The following is a 12,229-nucleotide window of genomic DNA, read 5'->3' on the forward strand; positions in this document are numbered from 1 at the left end:
TTTGAGGAAAGGAACCAGACTATTTGCTTCGTGAAACCAGGCCCCGGAGTCCATGAACTGTGCTGGGCATGGAATCAAGTAGAAGAACTGCGAGTATGCACGTGAGCGTATAGACGCCTAAACAGGCCGGGAAGTCGCCTGTGAAACGTTGAAATGGACCTGCAACTCCAGATATCTCGCTGACTAATGCACTAAACCAGTAAGCTGAGATCTAATAATTTTTCGTCACATAACACCTCCTTAGATGGCTTCTGTGAGAGCTGATTTTGTGTAGTGCATATGTCATCTTTCTGCTTGTGGGTCATAGATGTGTGGCATGATCCTGTCTTGGGAAGAAGCAGGAGAAAACTTGGCATTGCCTTGTGTCTTGCGTGCCCCCTTTGCTGCAGCAAGTTTCGCCCATCTCATGTTTTTCCTCTTTTCCTCTTTCCAGCAGGCAGTGCGGTGCATCAATCAGATCGAGGAGGTCTGCAAGGAAATTGAGAAGACCATCAACCAGACTGTGCAGAACGCTCTCAACTCGCTTGAACGTGATTGTGAACAGCTCAGCAATGAGGTTTTGCTCAGGATTAGTCAGGACAAGTAAGTCGGAAAATGTGTCAGAAATATGCTCCCACACTTAATGCTTCGAAAAACAAAAGGCACTGGCTATTTGAAACCATGTTCACTTATTTGCATGGGAATGGTGTAAGGGCCAGTGTGAGGTCTCGCAAATAAGATAAGAGTGGCACGTCTCAGCAGCAACAAATGAATCACTTTCGTTCTGTTATCATTGCAAGTAAACTTGTGGAAGTGAAAGGTGTTGCAAGGTGATGTCAGTTGTAACTGCGTGCGTACCCTGCCCACCTTCGTGTGCAGCCAGGCCAGGTCGGAGAATCTGAGCACGGGTGGCCGGGGCGTGTGCCTGGGGCTGTTCGGGCTGGCCCTGCCCTCCCTGCTGCTGCTGAACCTGGCCCTCCGCAGCGCTCCTCAGGAGATGCTCCATGCATACCTGGGGCCGAACACGGCCGACTTTCTCTTCCTTTTCACTGTGAGCAACTTTCCACTGCTGCAGTTGGTTCCTCAGAAGAATGTAGCAACACTTTGCTGTGCCAGGCGATGCCTATCTGCTGCCAGAGAGCAAATACCTAACAAACTTGGCAAGATGGATAGATTATTCCTCAGGAATGCTTTTTGTCTGCATGGGAAGGCGGCTGCATTGGCAAGAAAATAGCAAAGTCCCAAAACATTCGATCCACCTGCGAAAAATGAGCACAGTTGCGTTGACACATTTGCGATGAGAGGCACCACTTTCAAGGACCTAAATAGCGGCCAAAAACCGAAAATCAACAGATCAGTGGTCATAGCAGCAAGGTGCAAATACAGGCCATTTCAGCCCCCACCCTACCACTGAAAGGCAGATGCTCTCCGCTGATTCGTGGGCAGCTGCATCTCATTGCTACGAATGCATACGGTAGCAATACACTCTGTTACTTTGATAATTTCATTGTAGGCAAGCGATACCTAATGCCAATACACAAAATATATCGAAAGATAGTATTGATGAGACTGGTATCGATGCTGCCCATGCCTGGCGAGTGCGCGCCTTGTTATGTTTTAGGCGCGGGACTTTTTCTCGTGACATCCTGAGTGGTTTTTCCTGCAAACTTGTGCTTCAGTAGCCACGTTGCTAGCCGACTGATATCACCACACAGCTGTGATTCGGCCCCTTCTCATTGTCGCGTTATTGGTGCTGTCATAAATCTCGTGCCTCCTACATCCAGTGGCTCATCAGTGACATCACGAATCTCACTCCTTGGGCGAAGGTCTATGTGTTAACCACTGCCAACAACATCACCTATGAAGGGCTCTTCGCAGAAGCTTTATAGTGGGAAAGCATTGAGTAAACTGGCACCTTTGGCATGTTTAGATGCATAGACTGTGCACTTGAGTCTTCTTTCGGCGTGGTCTGATAGTGACATGTTTTTTTCTTGTATCACTGCAAATGTCATCCGATGCAAGCGATGCCTATGAGGAAGCTGAAGACAGCCAGAGTCCTGCCGTTGGAGAAACTAAGTGTGTGCTAAACGTGATTTTCCTGCTCACCCAAGAACGGGGCCTAATGGGGAACATGGGACCCAGTTTAACTCTTTTTGCAGCTGCTCTAGTAGTTGTGAGGCCGCTTCAGAGGCAGACAGAAAATAACGTATTTTTGTGGTTCCTCTCTTAAGTAAGATCTTTTATGTGAGCCTTTGTTCATGGTATACCTCATGTATCAACACCCTTATCATGCAAGCGGATGTATTTAAGCTGTTTTTGGTTAGAGCGTACTGGTGCTTTGCATAGTTTTTCCTGCGAGGTATCCCTTAATGAGGTTTTACTGGACTCTTGGGCTAGCTGTGTCTCCCCTTGCACTCTCTTCACACAACACAGTCTATACGCAGTGCAATGCGCCTTTCCTTTGCCGAGTCTCGAATGCCTTTTCTGTTGCGCAGCTGCCCTTGCAGGTTGTGTCAGGCCTGCTTCCAGACCCTTTCCGCCTGGGCGTGGTGGTTGCCCTCTTTGCCGTCTCCATATTCATTCTCCTGGTCGCAAAGTGGCAGTCAAGGTGAGCCGTCATGTGCACTTGGTCAAACTGCTGCTGCTGCTGCTGCTGGCATGCAACCACACTGCAATGGCAGCCGCTGGTGCAGTGCACTGTAATTAGTAGGCACTGAGCTAAAAGTTTCCGAGTAAGGTGCACAGCTTGACAGTCTTGGGCATCTTGTAAACAACTGTTACACGTCCCATTTCATTAATGTCACAATTCTTCAGTTCTGGTTGAAAGATGTTAACACTATTTCAGGCTGAAGCCCATTCTTACGCGGCAGCAGAAGCGTACACTCCTGGATGCCCAGAGCTATCTCACCAGTTTTGTGAAGCCCAAAAAGGTAAGCCTTGCTTGCTACTGTGGAGTCTGTGGCGGCTGCTACAACAGGCTTAGTTGTGACAGTGTTAGAGTCACTGTATAATTTTTCAGAGTACCGCCACCAGAATTGGGAGCTTCATGGCTGGCCCTGACTGATGTTCTTAACACTGCAATCACATCCATGGTTTCCTGTGTATCTGCCTTCACAGCATCCTTATTACAAGAGGCATATTATACTTCTGCACTGTTGGCACTGCAAAATTCAGAGATAACATGAGCGGACACTCAGAATAAATCGGGAACAATAATTTCCTTAACTCGTTCAAGCAACATCTTGCGCATGTATGCGGGTCCTAGGAGAAAGTCCAGAGGCTGTGGAAGCCCACTGCTCTATGCGAAGCCCTTGAAAATGATGGTGTTTGCTGTTTTGGCAACATTGGGCTGCAGTAGCTATATTTCTTCCAAGCCCAGCGGTGTGGGGAAAAGGAATCTCTGAAAACTTATCCAGTGACTCTATATAGGAACATTGAGGGATAGGACAGATGGCATACAAGAGCTAAGGTTGTTGGTGTGGGAGCCATGTGTGTTGCAGTTGTGTCGCTGCCGAAGCACAACACCACAAATGCTGCATATCACTCGCAGAACACATACAATCGGCACTAGCTTCACTTGCATATTGAGAGCACTGAATGCTGCTTTTGTTTTCCTATTTTTCCAATATTTCGTTGCTGATGGCCACTTCATCGCGCGAAACTGCCCTGCTCACTTAACATGCTAGCATTGTGGCACGTCAGTTGTTGATTCACATCCTTGTTGGGCTTGTTGATATTGCCACAGTATGAACCCCTCCAGTGGCGCCGTACTGTATTGCCTGGCATTTGGCACGCCTTGGGCACTCTAGGGGCTAGAGGTTTGTCGTCTTCCTCTCTCGAGCTCCCTGCTGTCTGGTACATCCCAGCAAGTCTAAGTAAACCTGTTCTGTGTACGTCACCCATTTGTCGGTGACAATATTGATGCCACACATAGGGCAATGCGACAGCTGGGGGCATTGCAATTGTGCAGCAGGCCCAGAATATCGCATCTGACAGAAGGAACACTGCGCAGCCAGTTTATTCCAGACACCCTTCGCCACATGTGGGTAATGACCGCAGCTGGCTTTCCACATTTGTCAACCCTTTCTCTACCTAGTGCACCATTCGTGGCATGCTCTTTGCTCCCGGCCTGCACACCTCTCACCACCTCTGCCAGATGCCACTGTGCGAGATTGAAAGGCAAACATGTGCATGTCTCCTCTTGGCTCAACCCAGATCTCACCTCAGCAAGTGTACAGCTGTGTGGTCTCATGCAAAGCAAAGTTAACCCACACTAGATGTTGTTTTTCATAAGAGTGGAATGTGGTGTTTTGCTGTAATGGAGGGGTCCAGATTAATTTCAACCACCTGGGGTTCTTTAATGTGTACTGACCTCTGCAGCCACGATTCAATCTTATAGAGGGGGATGATGAAAACATCCCATAGTTGTGTGCGTGCAGTCACAATTGCTTTATTTTCTCTCTTTCTCCAGCAACGACTGTATGAAGAATACCTGAGGCAAAGTGTGGCCGACTACGACTTGTGACATCACCAGGACTCCACTCTTCTCCATCACGGGAAATGTTTGTTTTCTCCATGCATCGGCTTCATCAAGTTCAATTAAAGTAATAACAAAAAGCCAATAGTTATTCTGGGAACTTCTGGGAAGGAATTCTGGGAACTGCCCTCCAAACCACATGAGCAGATTGAAACTTGTGGAAGAAAAAAAAGTTTGCGGACACACTTAAGACTTCTTATGTGTGAGAAGGCGTAAGCCCACCCGCTCACTTTGTGAATGCAGTTGCCGTGCGCTGCACGGTGATGTAACCTGTTGCCATGCAGCTGACAATTCTGCATGGCTCTACGTAGCCACCGTGCTACTGCAGCTTGTGACCGCACTTGTGGATACCGGGGCTGATTTTTCTGTAATGAGCAGTTGGTTAGTCACGGCCCTCAGAAAGGTTCTGACCCCTTGGTCTGGACCACAGATCTGCACCGCCGGCGGCCATGTGGTTACGCCAATTGGCGTCTGCAACGTCACGAATCCAGATCCGCGGTGCTACTTTCCCTGGTTGCTTTGCTGTGCTGCCCGAGTGCTCCAAAGACCTGATACTTGGTTTGGATTTCCTTCGGGAGTACGGTGCTGTCATCAACCTTCAGGAGCTTGTCGTGTCATTTTCCACTCAACCCCCTGTTGACGGCGATCCCGAGCAACGCGGGACTAAGTTACGCGTCTTTGACGACCACGTATTAATCCCGTCGAGAGCTAGCATGTTTGTTACCGTAGATTGCGACAACGTTACTGGAAAGGCCGTTTCACATGATGCGATTGTTGCCGCAGCGCAGTGCGATTTCTGCCGCTGTGCGACAGAAATGCGCGTCGTTCTCGTCGCAGGGCCACTGCGACAGACTTTCAACAAGTTGGTCGCATTGTCGCAGCGTCGGTGCGGTCGCAGCGATGGCCACAGTAGTCAGCCAATAGGAGCTCAGCGACATGACAGGAAAATCTCGAAAACGTTTTATTGAGCTTAAGAATACATCACAGCTCAATATTATTACCCATGATTACGAAATCAACGCCTGCCACGATGTTTGACATTTATTGCAGCCGAAGAATTTTCGGCCACTGAAAGGCCGCACCGACGCTAGGGCGCTGGTGCCGACGGCACCGACTAATAATAATAATTGGTTTTTTGGGGAAAGGAAATGGCGCAGTATTTGTCTCATATATCGTTGGACACCTGAACCGCGCCGTAAGGGGAGGGATAAGAGAGGGAGTGAAATAAGAAAGGAAGAATTATGTGCCGTAGTGGAGGGCTCCGGAATAATTTCGACCACCAGGGGATCTTTAACGTGCACTGACATCGCACAGCACACGGGAGCCTTGGCGTTTTTCCTCCACAAAAACGCAGCCGCCGCGGTCGGGTTCGAACCCGGGAACTCCGGATCAGTAGTCGAGCGCCCTAAAGGCACCGACTGAATTCATCGTTGTCATGTGAAACGGCGGCTGCGATTACCGTCGCAACGACAGTGCGACCGGGCCGTAATTTTTCGTTCCCGTCGCACCATGTGAAACAGGCTGAACTCGTGGCATTGCTGAAACCAACATGTCGCTGCTCCTTGGTCGGCAAGTGTGTGTTGCTCGCGGAATTGTTGAGCTGAACAATGAGCTGAACAAGAGCGAGCTCTTGGTAACCAATTCTGACTGTGAACCTCAGTGTTTGCCCGGCAGAACAGTTATTGCGTATTTCGAAGAACTCGGCGACTTCGCGGGACAGCACGCTTTGTCCGAAACTTCGGCATCAGTGGAGGCACCGACCATTCCCATAAAAACTGACGTGAACCCGAACCTCCCGTCTAATTAGAAATGATGCTGCCTCGAAAGCGTTAACCAGTCTTTCTGTGACAGCTTCGCCCCGACCTCTAAGGTTAGGCAGACACCGCTCACAAAGCACCGGATTATAGTCGACGCCAACCAGCGGCCGTTATGTCATCCGCCTTACCAGATCTCTTCAAAGGAGCGTGATGCCATTCGCCGCCAAGTTCAAGAAATGCTCCAGGACGACGTGATACAGCCGTCGACGAGCCCGTGGGCGTCGCCTGTTGTTCTAGTAGCAAAGAAAGATGGAACCCTACGGTTCTGCGTTGATTACCGATGTTTAAACAAAGTCACAAAAAAAAAGATGTTTATCCTCTGTCGCGCATTGATGACTCCCTGGATCGGCTGTGCCACGCCAAGTACTTCTCATCGCTAGATTTACGCAGCGGCTATTGGCAAATCAAGGTGGACGAACGCGACCGGGAAAAGACAGCCTTTATTACACCGGACGATCTGTACGAATTCCGGGTGCTCCCTTTCGGCCTGTGCTCGGCTCCTGCAACCTTCCATCGGATGATGGATACCGTTCTTGCCGATCTGAAATGGCAGTCCTGTCTCATGTACTTGGATGACGTTGTCATCTTCTCTGATACGTTCGAAGAGCACCTGAGACGCCTGCATGCGCGCTGTGTTCGAAGCAATTCGGTCGGCCGGTCTTTCCCTGAAGCTTGAAAAGTACGTGTCACTTCGCTTTCGAAGAGTTGAAGTTTCTGGGCCACATCGTGAGTGCTAAAGGGGTTAGCCCCGACCCCGATAAGACTGCCGCCGTGGCTGATTTTCCTGTGTCCACCGATAAGCGAAGCGTACGCCGCTTTCTGGGTCTCTGTGCCCTATTATCGGCGTTTTGTGCAGAACTTCTCCCAGATCGCTGAACCCCTTACCCGCCTCACGAAAGATTCCGAACCGTTTTTCTGGGGCCTGGAGCAACAGAAGGCCTTTGAAGTCCCCCGAACTCGTCTCCAAAGTACGCCCATCCTTGAACACTTCGACGAGTCAGCCGACACTGAACTGCACACCGACGCCAGCAACATCGGCCTCGGTGCAGTCCTTGTGCAGTGGCAGGATGGTCTCGAACGCGTAATCGCATACGCGAGCCGCACCTTGTCACGGTCAGAGACAAACTATTCCACCACCGAAAAAGAATGCCTGGCCGTTGTGTGGGCAGTGACCAAATTCCGCCCTTTCAGGGTCGTCAGCGACCACCACTCGCTCTGTTGGCTGGCGAACCTCAAAGATCTCTCGGGACGGCTTGCACGCTGGAGCCTTCGACTTCAGGAATTCGATGTCACCATCGTCTATAAGTCTGGTGTCTGGTAGGAAGCACAGTGATGATGTTTGTCTCGTGCTCCTATCGAGGACCCCCGAGCTGACCCCGAAGACTACTCAGTTTTTCTTGGCGCCATCTCCACGTCCGTTCTGATTCAACACCAAAGAGACGACAGTGAGCTACGTCCCCTCATTGAGTATCTCGAAGGAAGCGCTCAGTCTCCCCCACGAATCTTCTTACGCGGACTGTCGTCTCTTTACGCGACGGCATCCTGTATAAGAAAAGTTACAGCCCGACAGAAGCTGTGTATCTGCTCGTCGTGCCTACGGCTCTTTGCGACGAAGTCCTGCAGGCGTGCCATGAAGACCCATCTTCTGGTCACCTGGGTTTTTGTCGAACTTTGGCACAAATACGGCAAAAGTACTACTGGCCCAGGGTTGCTGTAATTGTGAAGCATTACGTAAGAACTTGCCGCGAGTGCCAGCGTCGCAAGACGCCGACGACTAAGCCAGCCGGCCTACTACAGCCTATTGATCCGCCTCAAGTCCCCTTCCATCAAGTCGGCATGGACTTACTCGGCCCATTTCCGGTGTCCTCTCTGGGTAACCGCTACATTGTGGTCGCCACCGACTACCTCAGCCGATACTGTGAAACTAAACCTCTTCCCCGTGGTACCGCTGACGAAATTGCGAACTTCTTTATCTAAAACATTGTGCTTCGTCACGGTGCACCCACCATCGTTTTAACTGACAGGGGAATAGCGTTCACCTCGACCCTTACGCAGGAGGTCATGCGCCTGAGCGGCACCAGTCACCGCAAGACAACCGCTTACCACCCTCAAACCAACGGCCTCACCGAACGGCTCAACAAGACGATCGCCGACATGATTTCCATGTATGTCGATGCGGACCACCGGAACTGGGATGCCATACTCCCTTACGTCACATTTGCCTATAATACTACAGTCCAGGAAATGACACGCTTCACTCCTTTTCGTTTAGTACACGGTCGCGAAGCCACAACCATGCTGGATGCAGTGCTGCTTCCAGATAGCACTACCTGCTCTGATATGGGTGCTGCCCAATTCGTTCGTTACGCTGAGGCCGCCCGCCAACTAGCTAGAGAGCGCATCCGGCACCAGCAAGTTCTCGACGCTCTGCGCTATAACCTCCGCCACCGAAATGTGCGTTACCAGCCCGGCGAACAAGTTTGGGTGTGGAGCCCAATCCGCACGCGTGGGCGCTCCGAAAAGCTTCTACGGCGAAATTTTGGCCCCTACGAGGTGCTCCGCCAAGTCAGTGAGGTGAACTGTGAAGTTCTCCCCGGGGAACAGTTCGCTCCTCTAGACGGCCGACCCCCGAAGTCGTCCATGTCGCACGGATGAAGCCGTACCACGCCCGCTAGCTCTTCAGGCGTGTCTACACCAGCCGCCGGAACATTCGCCGTCCCTGGCCTTCCTGCTTCTCATTGTTGCGGCACCGAGTCGTTGCCCTTCAGAGAGGGGGAGTAATGCCACAGTACCAATGAATCCAGTGGCGCCATACTGCGGCCGAACTGTTTTGGATAGGACTTGCCATGCCTTGCGCACTCTAGGGGCTAGGGGTTTTTATCTTCTTCCTCGCTCGAGCTACTCGCTGTCTTGCACGCGAAGCACGTTTAATTAAAACCTGGTTTGAGTGCTTCGACCGTTTATCAGTGACAATATTATGACGACCAAAAAATTCAGAGCTTGTCATCTGCTTCTGAGGACGGCGACGTTCAGTATCACGCTATTTGCTGACGTTCAGTATCACGCTATTGAAGATCTGCATAGTCTTCTCAGGGAGGGAGACGCTATACACTGGATGTTTTGGCTGGCGTGCCTTGCACACCCTTGTGGCTACCACTACTGAGTTTCTTGCACTTGCTGCTGAGAGAAGGTAGCCCCCCAAATGATCAAACCACTAAAGGCGTGGCTGTAATAGCCTATGGTGTGTGCAAAAGAGGGTGCCACTTGCTGTCATTCTTACAGCCACCCTTTCATGGAGAACTTGCTCTAACACAAGACCCATTGTGTGTCACGTCATAAAGGGCACTGCTGATGCAGTAGCATACTGCTCAGTGTGCATGCTAGACCTGTTGATCTGAGCACGCATTGCCACTCCCACCGTCGGTGCAGAGCTAGGCTGCGCGCAAGAAATGATTTATGTATATTACTCAGTAAAGACACCAAATTTTAGTTGCGTTTCCTCTCTTCAGAATCATGTGCAGCACATTTTAGAACATACAGCCATGTAGATTGTGCCGACAAGCGGTAAATAATTTGACTGAATTTCTTTTCTCATGCTGTTTCGGTTTCAACAGCCAAATGTCGGCTGTGACGTCGAAGAAGCATTCAGTACACGTGAGGCATACCAACACTGCGGTATGGCCGCTGCTTTCTTTGTTTTAATTCACATAGACTCTTATGCAAGCCTGCCCAAGAAGCGGAATAATAAAAAAATGAACAAGCAGCGATTATATCGCAGATTTTACGTGCCTGGAGTGGCCTCATCTCGTCGGTGACGTCGCACTTGTCGTTCGGCTTTTGTAATCGTAACGACGCGAGAAAAAACATTCAGTTGTAAATTATTCAGCTAGTGTGGGTGAATTTTCCTCCATGGTGAATTCAATGTCGTGATCACGACTATAAAGTATACCATTGTCCAGCGCATAACACTCCAAACAAAAAACGTGAATTCAAGGCTATGGTTAGTCTCGTTATAATTTGGACTCTAAAGGCCCGTAATTTGAATTATCGAATATCCCTTGTGGGGTTTTGAATAGGGGAGATAAATGTACGTTCTCTCTGCCTAATCGCGGCTGACAGTTCAAAGCCACCCGGACCCCACCCCGTGATCGCGCACGCCGACCACGGCGGGCCTTGCTCTGAGGGAACAAAGGAACGACACTCATGGCTGACACAAACAGGCATTTATTAAAGCGGAAACTTAAAAAAAAACAGCAGTTGTTAACACTGGGCCACGGTCCGCGGCGTACTGTATTACTCCGCTAGCCAGTCACAAAAGTGAACGAAATCAGCTTCTTAATATTTGACTTTTTTAAACAAGCCAGGTATCAAAATTTACAGCTTATAACTTTTTTTCTCATGGTTAGCTTCTTGTTTAGGTGACAAGAGAAGTTTTAACAACGGCCTACATTTTTGTCGTGGAGGAATTCTGTGCGCCGGTCCTGAATGTGGGCGGAGCTTTGTCGGTTTCGAACGGCGGCGGCGTGGCGGTCGTTTCTAGTCGGCGGCGGTGGTGGTAAACATTTATTATTTACAAGGAGGTGTTTGGGCTCAGGTCCTCACAAATCTAGGTGGAGCTCCTATTCCGGAGCCCCAATGGCGTCTAGCGCCGCTCGCGCCCTGGCGACCAAGGTCCGTTGGGACTGCAGGTCACGGCAGCTGAGCAGCGCCGCCTCCCAGGCCTCCCTTGAAGGGTGGGAGATGAAGGATTGGGAAGGGTGGGGATTGGAAAGGCAGGCCCAGACCATACGGAAAAAGTCCGAGAACGTCGCTCTGCACAGCCTGCAGCCACCATTAAATTCTGAATTGAAGTGTTTCAATACTACCGGGCATTGTATTTGTAAAAATTTTGAGAAGCCGTTCGTCTGCTCTCCGGAGACCCTTACAGGGTTCCGGAAAGCGACGATGACTGTCCTTATAATATGTAGTGATGTCTTTGAATGTAATTAGAGATTGGGTAGGCTCGTAGTAGGCCTCCTGAGCAAATGTGAGTGCCCGCGGGGAGAAAGCGCGCGGGCCGCCTGATCGGCTAACTCATTGCCCTGGAGTCCCTGGTGGCGACAGCAATTTTGTAGGATGCGCCAGGCGAGAGGAGGTATCCAACCCAGCTCATAGTTCCGACAGGCCCCCTTCGAGTCGGTAATCACTTGTGGGAGGGAGAGTGCGAGCGCAACCGCAATTTCCTCCGCGTGTGTTGTTCTGTAGGCGCGGAAAGTGAGTCCTGCCACTGTGGTGTTGTCGTGGACCACTGCTGCGGTGAACCACCCCCCACGGTGGGGACCGGCAATGTCCACGTAGTACACGTGTTGTTGTCGACCATAATGTCGCTCCAGTGCTTCCGCACGCGCCTGGCGACGGCCATTGTGGTCAGAGTGTGACATGTTGCGGGGAATGGGTCGGACCCTGAGGGCGCGTCTAGGCCGGGTTCTGGCGCCCGTAGCCCTTCCTCAAAGGTGATGGTGTGTTAGATGCGGCGGCGGCGTGGAAAGCTATATCAAATTTAAAAATCTATTTCGTGTTGCAAAAGGGTTGCAAGCCCCAAGGGTAGCGTTGGCCTGGCGGCCTGGGGCAAAGCTGGAAACATCCGAAGGTCCCGGCAAAGGATGAGTCGACTGGCAACAGAACAACTTGTTTATTCTGGCATCGCAAAAGAGCAGCCGGTCAGGGCGACCACGTTACTCGCAGGAAGAAATCGAAGTCTCCCTCGGCGTCCGGGGCAGCGGCGTTTTATACCCTCGGAGTCGAGGGCAAGAGGGAACGGCTTGGGAAGAGGCGCCCGATACGGCGACGCTTCGACATGTCCAGACGTGACGTGTGCGTCCGCCGGGCCGGCGCCGGTCAGACCTCCTCGCCTCCC

General features: G+C 50.9%; 1 protein-coding gene across 3 annotated transcripts in view; it reads left to right on the plus strand.

Moving 5' to 3' along the window:
- Positions 1–4,601, plus strand: part of LOC144120415 (uncharacterized) — a 74,899-nt gene extending 70,298 nt beyond the window's left edge. For 2 of the 3 annotated variants that reach the window (XM_077652758.1, XM_077652760.1), the window contains 5 exons: positions 434–582; positions 859–1,030; positions 2,475–2,587; positions 2,825–2,909; positions 4,451–4,601. In XM_077652758.1, the coding sequence (XP_077508884.1) occupies positions 434–582; positions 859–1,030; positions 2,475–2,587; positions 2,825–2,909; positions 4,451–4,504 (573 nt within the window). In that variant the 3' untranslated portion in view covers positions 4,505–4,601. The remainder of the gene's footprint in view (positions 1–433; positions 583–858; positions 1,031–2,474; positions 2,588–2,824; positions 2,910–4,450) is intronic. The other variant, XM_077652759.1, reaches the window with a different exon arrangement.
- Positions 4,602–12,229: the final 7,628 nt, after the last annotated feature.

The sequence above is a fragment of the Amblyomma americanum genome, chromosome 2, assembly GCF_052857255.1.
Source record: "Amblyomma americanum isolate KBUSLIRL-KWMA chromosome 2, ASM5285725v1, whole genome shotgun sequence".
In the NCBI taxonomy this organism is placed as follows: Eukaryota; Metazoa; Arthropoda; class Arachnida; order Ixodida; family Ixodidae; genus Amblyomma; species Amblyomma americanum.